This window comes from Aquarana catesbeiana, linkage group LG01, assembly GCF_042186555.1.
Source record: "Aquarana catesbeiana isolate 2022-GZ linkage group LG01, ASM4218655v1, whole genome shotgun sequence".
NCBI lineage: Eukaryota > Metazoa > Chordata > Amphibia > Anura > Ranidae > Aquarana > Aquarana catesbeiana.
The window spans coordinates 127946259-127962947 of NC_133324.1; the positions used below are offsets into that span (position 1 = coordinate 127946259).

General features: G+C 45.0%; 1 protein-coding gene across 3 annotated transcripts in view; it reads left to right on the plus strand.

Moving 5' to 3' along the window:
- Positions 1-16689, plus strand: part of MTX3 (metaxin 3) — a 76082-nt gene that overhangs the window by 19554 nt on the left and 39839 nt on the right. For all 3 annotated transcript variants that reach the window (XM_073623689.1, XM_073623696.1, XM_073623685.1), the window contains exon 3: positions 12814-12890. In XM_073623689.1, coding sequence (XP_073479790.1) covers positions 12814-12890 — 77 coding nt within the window. The remainder of the gene's footprint in view (positions 1-12813; positions 12891-16689) is intronic.

The window sequence follows — 16689 nt, forward strand, 5'->3', positions numbered from 1 at the left end:
GTGGAAGAAGAACCTGACAGTGCAACTTCTGGCTCCCAAGATTCTGAGGGGGAAGCTCTGGATGGGGATTCCAGGAAGCCATCCTGATACAAACTCTCATTAGAAGAGGTAGATCACCTTTTAGGGGCCATTTATACCACACTAGGTATATCAACGGAGAAGAAACCATTATCATTGCACGATCAGATGTATGAGGGCCTAGGGGAATGGGAAAAGAGGAATTTTCCTGTTCATGAGGTCCTAGTAGAGGCTATTAAGAAAGAGTGGCAGGAACCTGAAAGAGAGCCATTCTTTTCTAAGGCCTTAAAGAGACGGTTTCCCTTTACAGAGGATCCAGCATCAGTGTGGAACAAGGCTCCAAAACTAGATGCAGCCTTCTCGCAGGTGTCAAGGCACACGGACTTGGCATTTGAGGACATGGGGGTTCTTTCTGAGCCAATGGATAAAAGAATGGACTCATTGTTAAAAAAAAAAAATCATGGGACTCGACGGTGGGAAGCCTGAAGCCAGCTATGGCGGTCACAGTGGCTCATATTGAAGAAGCAACTGCGAAGGAGCAGATTCTGGCTTCATTTCCCACACTCCTGCGAGGTCTTGCATATATCGCAGACGCCTCCACAGAACTGGTTCGGATGGCAGCCAGGTCCTCCGCACTGGCCAATTCCACAAGAAGGGCCCTTTGGCTTAAGACATGGCAGGGTGGCTGCGTGTCCAAAGCCAAACTGCGGGATTCCCTTTACAGGGGATCTGCTGTTCGGACCAGGGTTAGAAAAGGTGCTGGACCGAACTGCAGATAGGAAGAAGGCATTTCCACTGAAGCGTAAAGCTAATTAGAAACAGCCACAACAAAGTAAGAAGAGGCAAAGAGGGAATACAAGATCCCGCTTTACAACTCCCAAGATGGAGACCCAGAGGAGACCTTGGGTTCAGAGAGGGAAAGGCAAGGGAGGGACGAATTTTCGTCCTCCTGAGCAAACCCAGAAGAAATGACAAAGTAGTCGCAGTGGGAGGGAGACTGGGGGCCTTCCTCCCGCAATGGGAAGAAATATCTTCCAACCCGTTTATTCTGAGAACAATAAAGGAAGGATATCGTTTAGAGTTCTCAAGATCACCCCCAAACAGGTTATACATCGCCAAACTTCCGAGGATCAAGGAGAAGGGCAGAAGATTAATGAGATCCTTAAAGGAACTCAAAGAACAAAGTGTGATTATCAAGGTACCAAAAGGGGAAAGAGGGCAAGGTTTCTACTCCCACATATTCGGAGTGCAGAAAACTTCAGGGAAGGTCAGACCAATCCTCAACCTCAAGCCTCTAAATTTGTCCATAACCTACAAGAGGTTCAGAATGGAGTCCATATATTCAGTAAGGGCACTTCTGCCCCCAAACTGTTATATGGTCTCCCTAGACCTAAAGGACGCATACCTCCACATCCCGATACACCAGAAGTGTCAGAAATTTCTGAGATTAGCAATAAAGACAGAAGTAGGAATCATGCACCTTCAATTTCAGGCTCTACCCTTTGGCCTCTCCTCATCGCCCAGAATTTTTACAAAAATTCTGGCTGAAGCTCTGGCACCATTACGGGTCAAAGGCATATCCATTGCCTACTTGGACGACCTTCTCTTGTGGGCAGAGTCGCCCAGGAAGTTACTACAAAACCTCAACTATACGCAAATGTTTTTAGAGAGTCTAGGTTGGCTGGTAAATTTGGAAAAATCCAATTTACAGCCCAGTCAGCAAATAGTATACTTGGGGTATGTAGCGCAACAAAGGCTGTTTCTTCCCAAAGAGAAAATAGGTAAGATTCAGAAAGAAGTAAGCAGATTGCAAGCCAACTTACCATGTACCATAAGGCAGATAATGTCAACACTGGGTCTGTTAACATCTACAATCCCAGCAGTGCAATGGGCAGGCCTGCATTTCCGGCCACTGCAGATGTTTCTATTAAGGATATGGGATCACAGGCAGGAGTCCTTAGACACCAAGGTGCTATTGCCAGCAAGGGTAAAAAGAACCTTATGGTGGTGAAGGAGGACAGAGAACATGAACAAAGGACGGCTGTGGAGCCTACCCATTTCCCGAATCTTAACCACAGACGCGAGCGGCGTAGGGTGGGGAGCACATTTAGGCTCTCAGATATCACAAGGGACTTGGGGAAAGGAGGAGAGGATGAGATCATCCAACTGGAAGGAATTGAGAGCAGTATGGTATGCACTTCAAACCTTCCAGGAAGAGCTGAGGGGTCATCATTTGCAGGTCAGGTCCGACAATGCGTCCGTGATCGCCTATACAACCCCTGGCAAAAATTATGGAATTACCAGTTCCTGAGGATGTTCCTTCAGTTGTTTATTGTTGTAGAAAGGAAGCAGATCACAGACATGGCCAAAAACTAAAGGCATTTCAAATGGCAACTTTCTGGCTTTAAGAAACACTAAAAGAAATCAAGTAAAAAAATTGTGGTGGCCAGTAACAGATTTATAGAACAAGCACAGGGAATAAATTATGGAATCACTCAATTCTGAGGAAAAAATTATGGAATCACCCTGTAAATTTTCATTACAAACACTAACACCTACATCAGATTAAATCTGCTTGTTAGTATGTAGGTAAAAAGGAGTGATCACACCTTGGAGAGCTGTTGCAACAAGTGGACTGACATGAAGCATGGCTCCAATACCAGAGATGTCAATTGAAAAAAAGGAGAGGATTATCAAACTCCTTAAAGAGGGTAAATCATCACGCAGTGTTGCACAAGATGTTGGTTGTTCACAGTTGGCTGTGTCTAAAACATGGACCAAATACAAACAACATGGGAAGGTGGTTAAAGGAAAGCATACTGGTAGACCAAGGAAGACATCAAAGCGTCAAGACAGAAATTCAATCATCCACAGTCCACGATTGCCTTTCCTTAGCCCATTGTAACCTTGTTTTTTTGTGTTTAGGTGTTAGAGATGGCTTTCTTTTAGCTTTTCTGTATGTAAATCCCATTTCCTTTTGGCGGTTTCTTACAGTTTGGTCACAGATGTTGACTCCAGTTTCCTCCCATTTGTTTTGTTGTACATTTTCTGTTTTCAAGGCATATTGCTTTAAGTTTTCTGTCTTGACGCTTTGATGTCTTCTTTGGTCTACCAGTATGCTTGCCTTTAACCACCTTCCCATGTTGTTTGTATTTGGTCTATGTTTTAGACACAGCCGACTGTGAACAACCAACATCTTGTGCAACACTGCGTGATGATTTACCCTCTTTAAGGAGTTTGATAATCCTCTCCTTTTTTTCAATTGACATCTCTGGTGTTGGAGCCATGCTTCATGTCAGTCCACTTGTTGCAACAGCTCTCCAAGGTGTGATCACTCCTTTTTACCTACATACTAACAAGCAGATTTAATCTGATGCAGGTGTTAGTGTTTGTAATGAAAATTTACAGGGTGATTCCATAATTTTTTCCTTAGAATTGAGTGATTCCATAATTTATTCCCTGTGCTTGTTCTATAAATCTAACTGTTACTGGCCACCACAATTATTTCTCCCCTTGTCTTTCAGGACAGCACCTGGAGAGAGAGTGCAGCTCCACCCACTTTTCCCAGGAAACACTGCAGTCAGTTTTTTCTTTAAAGACCGGACGCTTCCACCATGGCCTCAGTTGTAGTGTTTCCTCCGCCATGGTGGAAGCGCTGCAGGGAGCCAGGGGTGTGCTGCGCTTTCTCCAGGTGGAGAGAGTTGGGGGCATACCTGTATTTTGTTTTTTTCTGTGCACAGGCCAGCCCAGCTTCCTCCCTTTACGTGTGGGGGTTGCTCCGGCGTCCTCCCCTCTTCATACCTGGCGAGGGTCAGGCTGCTGGGGGTCCCCGCTCCCTCAGACCGGTGGCTAGCTGGGGAGGAGCGGCGTCTCCTCTTCATCCCCAATGCTCAGCCTTCCGGGTTCCGGTGGCGAGCGCGTCACTACGGCCGGGGGCGGACCTCCAGCGGCGCGACGTGGCTTCCGGTTCCGGACACTGGAACGCAGGAGGAGAGGGCGGTCTCATTCGGCTGACGTCATTTCCGGCCCTCGCAGCGGCGAGCGGACCGGGAAACTTTAAATACAGGCACCTGACACCATTGGGAATCCTGGCAGCATGGAGGAGGAACAATCGGTGGTGGCAGGAGCAGGAGCCACACAAGTCAGCCAGGCCCAGGTAAGCGGGGACAGCGGTCTCTGTAACTTACTCTATGGGCATGTTTTAGTTTCCCTCTTTGCTAAATTCTGGGAATTTTAAAGAGCCTGCAACACTCTTTCTGTGTATTGAAACAGGAAGTAAGTGTGTTTAAGGATTGTGAAGTAAATCTGTGGGGGGATTTACTGGCTGAGTTTAAGTAGAGGGGTTAAAGTGTTAGCTCCTCCATTTTTTTCAGCATGCTGTTTGTTTGTAGGGTAAAAACATACGGTTTTATTTGCTTATGTATTTCAGCAGGCAAAAGAAAAGACCAAACATTCCTCTTTTTCTGTTAAAAGGAAATGCCCATCTTGTAAAAATGTGCTTAAAGAGTCTTGGGCAAAAGTGTTATGCAAAGGATGTATTGCAGACTTAGTGAAAGAGGAAACCACTCCTACTACACCTGTGGTTCAGCAAGATTTACTGAGCTCTTTCAGAAAAGATTTGGCTGATACTTTTGAATCATTCAGATCTTATCTTGACAAACGTCCAGCTGCAGGTAGCAGCTCAGTACCTCGTTCCTAGTCCTCCGTTTCTGCATACAGAGGGGGCAGTGACTCGGAAGAGGAAGATCATAGCGTGGCTACGGAATCAGAGGAAGAGAAAGAATCTTCTTCTTCTTCTCGATATAAATTATCTCTAGAGGAGGTGGACGATCTGCTAAAAACTATTCACACTATAAATGTTACAGAGGATAAAACCCTGCTATCGTTACATGAGAAAATGTTTTAAGGCATGGGTGAAGTGAAGCACAGGGTGTTTCCGGTGCATAAGTTTCTGTCAGAAACAATTAAAAGGGAATGGAAGGACCCAGAGAGGGCCCCTTTCTTTTCTAGATCCCTCAAACGCAGGTTTCCCTTTGAAGAAGATAGCACACAGGTCTGGAACAAAAAACCTAGACTGGATGCGGCTTTCTCTCAAGTGTTGAGAAACATCGACCTTGCGTTTGAGGACATGGGTATCCTCAAGGATCCCATGGATAAAAGGGCCGACTCCTTGCTGAAAAAAGCTTGGGATTCCACCCTAGCAAATTTAAAGCCAGCTATGGCCTCAACAGTGGTGGCCAGAAACCTAGAGCATTGGCTGGAACAACTAAAAGCTCACATCGAGGCAGGGACCCCTCGTAAAGATCTTTTAGAGACACTACCGGTACTACTGAAAGCAGTAGGATATATAGCAGATGCTTCAGCTGAATCAGTCAGGATGTCAGCCAGATCCTCTGCCTTAATTAATTCAACTCGTAGAGCTTTATGGGTCAAGACTTGGACCGGAGATCTCAAAGACCAAGCTGTGTGGTCTACCCTTTGAAGGGGATTTGGTTTTTGGCCCGGGTCTTGAAGCCATACTGGAAAGAATGGCTGACAAGAAAAAGGCCTTCCCCATTAAGAAAAAGGTGATCCCTCAGGGCAGTAAACATTTTCGTCCTTTTCGGAAAACCTCAGATACAAAGAAGATGGGTTATAAAAGACCTTGGAGGTCTCAGAGAGGCAGGGGCAAGTCAGGAGTGCTATTTCGCCCCCCTACCCCGAATACAAAGAGCCAGTGACTGTCCTCCGACTGTGGGGGCAAGGTTACAGACCTTCTTTCCACAGTGGCAGAGGATAACAGACAGTCTGTTTATCCTCAAAACCATAAAAGAGGGTTACGTGCTGGATTTTTTACAACCACTACCGGTTCGGCTTTTTATAACTCAAGCTCCCAGAGATCCAGAAAAGCTTGCAGCTATGACTACAATTCTACAGGAATTATTTCAGCAAAAGGTGATCATAAATGTTCACCCCAAAGAAGTGAAACAGGGGTGCTATTCGCACATACTTCTGGTAAAGAAGCCTTCAGGCAAATTCAAATTCATTCTGAACCTGAAGATTTTCAACAGATCTGTCAGGTACAAAAAAATCAAGATGGATATGATCTTTTCAGTGAGGGGTCTCCTGATCCCAAACTGTTTTATGGTATCCATAGACCTGAGGGATGCATATCTCCATGTGCCTATAGCCCCAGCATCACAAAAACACCTCAGATTTGCAATCAGGATGGGAGAGTCTATCATACATCTTCAGTTCAGAGCTCTCCCTTTCGGGCTGTCATCCTCTCCAAGGATATTCACGAAAATCCTGGCAGAAGCCTTAGCCCCTCTCAGAGTAGAGGGAATCTCAATTGTCCCATATTTAGACGATCTTCTATTATTTGCCAAAACAAGGCACGTATTAGAGAAGGATCTGGAAAGGACAAAGAGACATCTGGAGAGCCTGGGCTGGTTAATAAACAAGGAAAAATCAAACATGATTCCATCACAGATAATAAAATTTCTAGGTTACACTATAGATTCCATACAGGAGAGAATCTTCCTCCCAGAGGAAAAGATTGTAAAACTTCAGAATGCGGTAAAAAAAGACACAGACAAACCTGCCGATTTCCATCAGGGCAGCTATGTCCGTCTTGGGGCTCCTTACTGCAGCGATACCAGCAGTACAGTGGGCACGTTTACACGCAAGGGATCTTCAGCAATCTTGAAAAATTGGTCCTATGGAGAGTCCCTAGAAAAAATGATAATAATATCCCCCCGAGTTCAGAGGAAACTCTGGTGGTGGAGGAGTCACTCCAATCTGGTCAGGGGCTTGCTCTGGTGTTTTCCCCGGGAGAAGAGGTTAACAACGGATGCGAGTTCCTGGGGTTGGGGCGCCCACCTGGAAGGACAGATGGCTCAGGGGAATTGGACGAACAGGGAAGCCAGGAGATCCTCCAATTGGAGGGAACTAAGGGCTATTTTCCTAGGACTATGGGCTTTCGAGAATCTAGTCCAGGGTCACCATGTTCAAGTACTATCAGACAATGCCACAGCAGTGGCATATGTGACAAGACAAGGAGGTACGAGAAGCAAAGTCTTGCTAGCCTTTTCCCTTCAGATTCTATCCTGGGCAGAAAACAATTTAAAGTCCCTAACAGCGGTACACTTAAAAGGGGATCTGAATCTAGTGGCCGACTTTCTAAGCAGAGAAAGGATACTAGAGGCAGAGTGGAGTCTAAACAAGGAGGTATTCCAAAAATTAACAGAGAAATGGGGAGCTCCTCAGATAGACCTGTTCGCATCCCAGAAGAATTCAAAGGTGAAAGCCTATTATTCACTAAACAGGCAAGATCAGGCGAGAGGGCTGGATGCGCTGGCACAACCGTGGAACTTCCACTTGTGCTACGCCTTTCCCCCCTTTCAAATGATCCCTTTGGTTTTAAAGAAATTACAACAAGAGTCCACAAGTATGATCCTAGTGGCTCCTTTTTGGCCCAAGAGGCCCTGGTTTGCAACTATACAGAGGATGGCGGTGGAACCTCACTGGGTCCTTCCACTTCAAAAAGATCTCTTAACCCAGGGTCCCCTTCAGCATCCAAATATCGACCAGCTCAAGCTGACGGGGTGGTTACTGAAGAGCAGATTCTAAAAAGAAAAGGCTTCTCAGATAAACTGGTGTCGACCCTGTTAAGTAGCCGAAAAAAGGTTACCAGAGGTATTTATTTTAAAACATGGAAGCGGTTTAATTCCTGGTGCATGACTAAAAAATGTTCACCACAGGAATTGCCTTCAATATTAGAGTTTCTCAATGAAGGAATGGAGATGGGTTTGGCAGCCAGTACCCTGAAAGTGCAAGTGGCTGCATTGTCGGTTTTTCTTGAGAGAAAGTTATCTCAAGAGCCGTTTATAATTAGATTTTTTAAAGCATTTGCCAGGCTTAGGCCAATACCTTTTTAAATCCTTTCCTAAATGGGATTTATCATTGGTGCTACAGGGGTTGATCAAATCACCTTTTGAGCCCCCAGAGGAAGCAACTATAAAATTATGGTCGCTCAAATTAGTCCTGTTGGTAGCAATTACCTCGGCCAGAAGAGTTAGTGAATTACAAGCTCTATCTATAATAGAACCCTTTTGCTTTATATTTCCAGACCGGGTAGTGCTGAAAACTGACCCGGGTTTTTTGCCAAAAGTTGCAACCGTTTTTCATAGGGCACAAGAGATAATTTTACCTACTTTTTGTCCTACACCATCCAACTCTAAAGAGGAGTCTTTTCATACTCTGGATGTGAGAAGATGTTTACTTCATTATTTAGAAATCACGAGAGACTTTAGGAAGTCAAATTCTCTTTTTATTCTTTTCTCTGGATCTCGAAAGGGTCATAGTGCTTCCAAAAGCACTATAGGCAGATGGCTAAGAATGGCTGTTAGTGAAGCCTATAAAGCTTCAGGGGCTGATCCTCCCACGGGGGTAATGGCCCATTCAACAAGGGCAGTAGCAACGTCCTGGGCGCAAAGAGCAGGGCTTCTCCAGGTCGGATCTGTAAAGCGGCCACGTGGACAAGCTTCTCCACCTTCACCCGCCACTACAGGTTGGACTTGCTATCAGCATCGGAACAATCGTTCGGCAGGAAAGTCCTGCAGACGGTGGTCCCACCCTAGAGTAAGTACTCTTTTATTATCTCCAGGTGCTGTCCTGAAAGACGAGGGGAGAAAAACCCTAGTTAGACTTACCGGTAACGGTATTTCTACGAGTCTTTCAGGACAACACCGATGACCCGCCCTAATGGTTTGTGTAACATGTGGTGTTATTGCTATGTTTTGCTTATCTAATTTCAGCATGGCTAGAGGTACTCTGTGAACAACTGAGGCCATGGTGGAAGCGTCCGGTCTTTAAAGAAAAAACTGACTGCAGTGTTTCCTGGGAAAAGTGGGTGGAGCTGCGCTCTCTCTCCAGGTGCTGTCCTGAAAGACTCGTAGAAATACTGTTACCGGTAAGTCTAACTAGGGTTTTTTTCTTGATTTCCTTTAGTGTTTTTTAAAGCCAGAAAGTTGCCATTTGAAATGCCTATAGTTTTTGGCCATGTCTGTGATCTGCTTTTTTTCTACAACAATAAACAACTGAAGGAACATCCTCAGGGACTGGTGATTCCATAATTTTTGCCAGGGGTTGTATAAACAAACAGGGGGGAACAAGAAGCGGAACCCTGTGGTCCTTAGCAGAGGAAATCTTAAAATGGGGAGAAGAAAATGTACTCTCATTGTCAGCAGTCCATTTGAAGGGGGACTTAAACAAAGTGGCGGATTTCCTCAGCAGGAAAAAAGTGAAGGAGGGCGATTGGGCGCTGAAGCAGGAGGTATTCGAGCAGATTGCTCAAAAATGGGGAATACCTCAGGTGGACTTGTTTGCCTCAAAGAAAAACAGGAAAGTCAGAGCGTTCTTCTCCCTGAAAAGAGAGGATGGAGTGCTCGGGGTAGATGCGTTAGCACAAATGTGGGCATTCAACAAATGCTATGCCTTTCCCCCACCTGTACTTCTACCAGCGGTACTAAGGAAGTTACGTACAGAGAAGACAACACTAATTCTCACAGCGCCCTATTGGCCCAGGAGACCGTGGTTCTCTATGCTCAGAGAACTCGCGGTGGAACCCCCCTGGTTATTACCGATCCAGGAAGATCTCTCCCAGGGTCCAGTACACTGCCCCCAAGTGCAAAGATGGAACTTGGCCGCATGGTGTCTGAGGAGCAGTTGCTAGAAGCAAAGGGGTTCTCAGACCATCTAATAGACACAATGCTGAAGAGCAGAAAGATTGAGACGCAAAACATCTACCAGAAGGTATGGAGATGTTTTAACAGATGGTGTACAGACAAGGAAGTTTAATATACAAAGCTCAGTGGAGTTTCTACAGGACGGGATAGACAAAGGACTAAGTCTTAGCACGCTTAAGAGTCAAGTGTCAGCACTTTCAGCTTACCTGGAAAAGAGGTTGGCATCTGATCCGTGGGTAATCAGACTCTTTAGATCACTGAGCAGACAAAGACCAATACAAGGTACAGTCTTTCCAAAGTGGGATCTGTCATTAGTGCTGCAAACTATGACAGCGGACCCCTTTGAACCAGTGGATAGTTGCAACCTGAAGATGTTGATGCTTAAAGCAGTCTTCTTGGTGGCAATTACTACAGTAAAAAGGGTCTGTGAGTTGGAGGCCCTGTCAATCAGGCCCCCCTTTTTTCAGATTTTTCCGGATCGCATGATCTTTAAGATGGATCCGGCATTTCTGCCTAAAGTGGCCTCGAAATTCCACAGAGGCCAGGAGATTGTGTTACCATCGTTTTGCCCAAATCCGTCTAAAGAACAGAAAGTAAAGTTCCATAGTCTAGATGTGAGGAGACGCGTCTTGCATTATTTAGAAGCAAAAAAAGAGATTAGGGAGACGGATTCCTTATTTATTTTAATTTCTGGGGTAAGAAAAGGGCATAAGGCCTCAAGACGCACCATATCCAGATGGCTAAAAGAAGCCATTGAACAGGCTTATAGGTTAGGAGGCATGCAGGTCCCAGAGGGTATCAGGGCACACTCCACCAGGGCAATGGCTGCGTCGCAAGCAGAAGGAGCTGGAGCAACGCCGGAAGAGATTTGTAATGCGGCAACCTGGTCCAGCTTTGCCACCTTTGTAAGGCACTATAGAGTGGGTCTTTGGGTGGCTAAAAATCAGACCTTTGGAAGCAAGGTCTTACAAGCCGTGGTCCCGCCCTAGGGGTAAGTGCTTGTTTATCCTCTCAGGTGGCTGTCCTGAAAGACGATTAGGGGAAAAACGAAGTTACTTACTGGTAACGTTCTTTCCCGTAGTCTTTCAGGACAGCCGGGTACCCACGAAATTCTGTAATAAGACATAGAGATTTCCTTACAGGAAATGTGATATAATGAATTATGTGTATCATATGTTCTTGTGTCTCCCCAGCGGACTGGAGGTGCTCCTTAAAGAACTGAGGAGCCAGCAGGGGAGGAGGAAATTTATAGAAGCTGGCGCAGGTGTTTCCAATCAGAGGGGAGGAGCCAATCTCTCAGGTGGCTGTCCTGAAAGACTACGGGAAAGAACGTTACCAGTAAGTAACTTTGTTTTTTTGGACTTTATGACTTGGTTTGTACTCTAACATGTACTGTTAGCTGTGGGACCTTTATATAGACAGGTGTGTGCCTTTCCAAGTCATGTCCAATCAACTGAATTTACCACAGGTGGACTCCAAGTTGTAGAAACATCTCAAAGATGATCAGTGGAAACAGGATGCATCTGAGCTCAGTTTTGAGTGCCATGGCAAAAACTGTAAATCCTTTTTTTTTTTTTTTTTTTTTAATTTTTTTTTTTAATTTGCAAAGATTTCAAACTTCTTTCATGTTGTCATTATGAGGCATTGTTTGTAGAATTATGAGGAAAATAATTAATTTAATCTTTTTCGGAATAAGGCTGTAACATAACAAAATGTGGAAAAAGTGAAGCACTGTGAATACTTTCCGAATGCACTGTACATTCAATTATATATTTAAAATCTTCTCTTTCAGCTTTTAGACTTTTTTTGGGGAGAGAGGGTACCTGGTTTTTACAGGTTCCCACTCAGATCGCCTAGGCAATTTGAGTGGAAGTTCAAACACCAGTAGCCTCTTGGGACATGGCACAAGTCTCAGGAGGCTGCAAGTCCATTTACAGGGTGCAGCACAGCTTGCGCATGCAGTGGGGCTTCACAGCCGGCTTCCCAGAGTTAGCATGGTGGGGCCAGCCAGGCAACTCTGCCAGGCAACTGTCATGGCAGGTGTACTGTAGGTAGTTTCAGTACAAGCTACAAAAAAAAAAAAAAAAAAAAATTTTAGTGAAAGGAGTAAGTGTTCCAGAAAAAAGATCCCACTGATAACCAGTGCTAAGCTCAAGAAAGTATCTACCATTATTTTATTAAAAGGTTTCCTCAATCCCTAGTCCAGTGTTTCTTAACCTTTTTCCAGTCAAGGAACCCTTTAAAAACTATGGACAATCTCGAGGTACCTTTTAAAAAATAATGAACAGTCTCGAGGCATCCCATTCTAAAATGTAAAAGCTATTCTAATAGTGTTACATAATGCAGCAACATCCAAAAGTCCAAGTAGGACAACCAAAGTTAGGGGTGATTTATTCTTCCAAAGCAAATATACTTTTGTAAACGGGTACTGACTATTTCAATGGTTCTCTTCTCCCTCAATTTTTCTCCATCCCTGTGCTAATGTGACCCCAATGCTGATGCTGATGGAGAGGGGCAGGGGAAGGTAAAAGGATGCTATGCAGGGGACTGACATCCTCCTTATCAACTGATGATGCCATTGGTCGTTAGGATGCCGACAGCTAGAAGGTTGTAATGGTGCACAATGAAAACCCGTGACAGTCTAACTAAAAAGGCAACCTTTATCCACATGCGGGCTTGTATACAATTTTTGGGCAATTTTTAGGCATTTTGCCAAGGCACCCCTGAAAAAACCTCAAGGCACCCTGGTTTAAAAAGGATCCCCTCTAGGGCATCATATCTTGTGGTCATCAGCATGACAAAGGCCCATATATATCTTGTGAACACCAGCTTCTCTATATAACTTCTAGACTATCGGGGTAGGTAGAATTGATCAGAACAGTCTACAGCACACCATGTTCTCTGCATTGGCAAAGTAACACCTTCTAAACTTCTGCTTGGTCAGTCTAGGCTCCTGTGGATGTACAGAATGTACCTTTCTTTTTGAACATCATTGTTATCTGTCTGCAAAAATCTGTCAGAAGCCAAAAGCTGATATGGGCTCACTTGTGCTATTTCCATTTCACAGGTTTTGGGCCAATCTTGATATCCAAAGATGAAGTTACTGCACAACCAGCCAACATTTTAAATTTTCTTAGGAAACAGGTGAGATTCCTTGCACCTAGCTCATCATATTGTTTTGTGGTGTACCTGAATGACTTGTAGGAGTCAGGAAATCTATCCAACATCTTCTCTTTAGAATAATTTCAGTGCTTTTTCCATTCTTTTAGATTATACAGTTATCGGTATTTGCGTATAACAGTCTAATTTTCAGGCTCATTGGCAGAAGTGATGTTATCTTAAGGAAGCAATTGTATAATTTAATGCTGCCTAAGCTTGCAGAGTTGCAGAAGATTAACGTGCCCTAATAAATCTTTCTCTTGGCTGAAATATTTGAGCAGCTGGAACAGTTATCGAAACATATGCAGGAAACCTTCTCAGGAATGCCAGTCAGACTTCTGACTTAACTGGAAAATTAAAGCAGTATTAAAGGTTCTACTTTATAAAAAATAAAAATAAATAACAAACATGTTATATGTACCCGCTCTGTGCAATGGTTTCGCACAGAGCAGCCCCGGTCCTCTTCTTAGGTCCCCTGCCGGTGCTCCTCCCCCTTGATCAGTGCCCCCAAAAGTAAGCTGTTTGCTATGGAGGCACTGGTGCATGCTGGATCCCGAGCCCTGCTTTATGCATCCATAAGACATAGTCGCCCCCCCCCCCCCCCCCCCGCTCACCTCATTGGCTGTGATTGACAGCAGTGGGAGCCAATGGCTCATGCTGCTCTCTCAGCCAATGAGGAGAGGGAGTCCCGGGACAGCTGAGGCACATCGCTGGATTGAGAGGGGACTCAGGTAAGTATTAGGTGGCGCTGCAGGGGAGCAGCACACAGACAGTGACCTCCCTGCCATATATATCAGTGGTTCTCAAGGAGCTTGCTGATAGGAGAGAGCAGAGTGACAGAGCGTTGAGCTAATGGAGGCAAGGCCTGTAAGTGCTATTGAACTGCAGCAGAGAAAAATCAGGTCAAAGGCTGTGTTGTGTGACAAATCTGTGTGAATGGTGGGACTGGATGGACAAAATTACAAATCTCTTTTTAATTAAAACAGCTTTTATGTCCATTTCATCTATGTGTTGCTTAGTGGTTTGCCTGGAGTTCAGCTTTAACAGCCATTCCACACGGTGTCACCTCTTTGACTCCATTTGTACATAGTGTTGTTTAGAAAAAGGAAAGTTTTTTTTTTTTTTTTAAACTAGATTTTGCAGACGTGAAATACAATGAAATCAATCTGCTCCTTAAGCTGGATCTGCGCTGTTTGACTGATGGTTTCTTGGAGCAGATCCCTCCAGCATTGGTGGTCTGTTGATTCTAATCATGCTGGATAGAAGCGGCAGGTATTTTTTCAAAGTAGATGGTGATGAAACAGAAACGGATGTTCAGCTGTGGCTAACATCTGTAAAAAAAAACACCAAAAATGTTTCTGTCATGAGCACACCAATTCTTAAAGTGTGCACAACAGCCTATTCAAGGTGTTTTTGTCTGTATATATTCAAGAAAAGTTCTTATCTCTAGTCATCTTCCAGGACGGCACACCTGAGAGATGAGAGGCTCCTCCCTACAGGAAACACAATCAATTGACAGCTGTTTTAAGTCCCCACCCTTCCCCTTGATCCTCAGTTTTTGATTGTGTTTCTCCCTACACAGCGAAACGTTTTTTTTTTTTTTCTTCTAACCAGAAGACTGAGGGTCGGATGGTAACCCTGTGAGGCAGGTATAGGCAGGCCTGGGGCTGAAATATATCCTGCAGGCTCCGGCCTTCTCACAAGTGACCTAGAAACTGTATCAGCGATCTGGTCACTGGGGTGTGAATACAACGCTCAACATCTCTGCCTCTCAGGCTCCTTCTGTCTTTCTCCCTAAGCGGTGGACAACGGTGTGACCCCGGGAAGGGGAAGCGCTGGAGGAGACACCGACCAGCATGGTGGCTGAAGAGAGAGCCCAAAGAGACACCAGTTCACTATGGTGGACAAGTGGCGTAGAGGAGCGAATATCGGCTTAAACCACCTCAAATGGGAAAGACGAAGGTAAGGCATTGCACCCCCCGTGTATATACTGACTGGTGCAGTGCATGTCGCAGCCTAACCTAGCAGCTCCTTATGAGGGACAGCAGTTAGGGGGGGCACTTTGGCGGCTATCCTCCTTGCGTGTGGACCATAAGGATGGAAAAGCCCGGTGGCTGTGGCAAAGGGGGAAGCCGACAACTATGAGTACTTTCCTTTGCCTTGGGAAGTTAGCGGCAAAATCCCTAATACCAGCCAGATGGTTTCTGGGCATTTGAGATAACCTCCCCTGGGGTCTGGATACAAATAGAAATAGAAGCTTCTGCTAAAACTGCCAGCCACGGCTCCCTCTTACATCAGAGACGCTGTGGTTATCGCAACGGTAGGTTGCCTGCCTCTCCCTATAAGCTTGATTGTAGTAGGGTGTATATAGTGAAGAGCGGAGACCTGGTAGATACAAAGAGTTTCTTACAGGCCAGGTATACCACTGAACAAGTTATTAAAGGAGGGTTGATTGTGCAGTGGTGCTTTACCAGCGTTTTTCAGGCGCTGGCAGTGTAAATGTGCTCTTAAAACATTCAGGCTTTCACATTGGGATTGCAGATGAGGCTTCTTTCAGGCGCTTTTTTTTAACGCTAAAGCGCCTGAAAAAGTCTGTGTGAAAGGGGTCTAAGACTTTAGATGCTGGAAGGGTTTGATTAGCCCCACCTGTGTATGAGCTGGCTATGTTTGCTCAGATTCAGGGGTGGAGGTAAGGTAGGACAACAGCTACAATAGTAGAGGGGTGTTCAACCACTTTAGACTTTCATTTTAGTATCTACAGCCCGGGGAATGCCTATGAAATAATTTGCCCCTGTTTGGTTATTTCATAAAGGGATACACCATGACTCCGTGGCTGCACACCAGTAGAGCTGAGTAGTGAAGGTTTGTCTTTGCTGGGATGTGTTGTAGGACAGCAGAAATACACATTGAGATTTGTGAAATCTCTGCTCATAGGGGTATATTGCTGTACATCGGAAATGCATTACACTGAGGATTGATTGTTTTTTGGTCCTTTATATCCTAAATTTACTGCTTTATTTGGCTACAGATCGGAGAAATACAACAGTGAAGGTGTTCTGTACTTTCTGGTTTTTGTGCCACATGACAGAAACGCACATCATTGAGTCCTGTGACATCTTTGCTCATAATTGTTATATTGCTGCACATCAGACATACACAAGATTGAGGTCTGTCTGTGGGGTTTTTGTGTCCTGTGTTTACTGCCTTATTGGCTGCATATCAGAAAGGCAGCAGTGAAGATTGATGGTCCTGGTTTGTTGGGCTACACAGCAGAAATACACATTGAACCTGGGCCAGGGGTAGTACATATGCTGCCTTTGGTAATCTGTGCGGCACCGCAAAGTGGCGTCATGCCGATTCAGACAGTGCTATTAACGGCAATGGCTGCCAATTTTAGGAATGCGATTTGACATGTTGAGTCGCATGCCAAATCGTTTCATACCTTTTATCAAGCATATGGAGTGGAGGTAAAGATAACTGTAGAACTGAGGTTCGCCAAGAGGGTCTTGCAGGCAGTGGTCCCACCCTAAGGTAGGCCTGAGGTACTTATCCTCTCAGGTGTGCCGTCCTGGAAGATGACTAGAGAAAAGTACCAGTGACACTTACCGGTAACTAGCTACCTATGAGGAATGATTTTACTTTGTGAACCGGGTTCAGGAGTTACTTCTCTACAAACTGAGGATCAAGGGGAAGGGTGGGGACTTAAAACAGCTGTCAATTGATTGTGTTTCCTGTAGGGAGGAGCCTCTCATCTCTCAGGTGTGCCGTCCTGGAAGATTTCCTA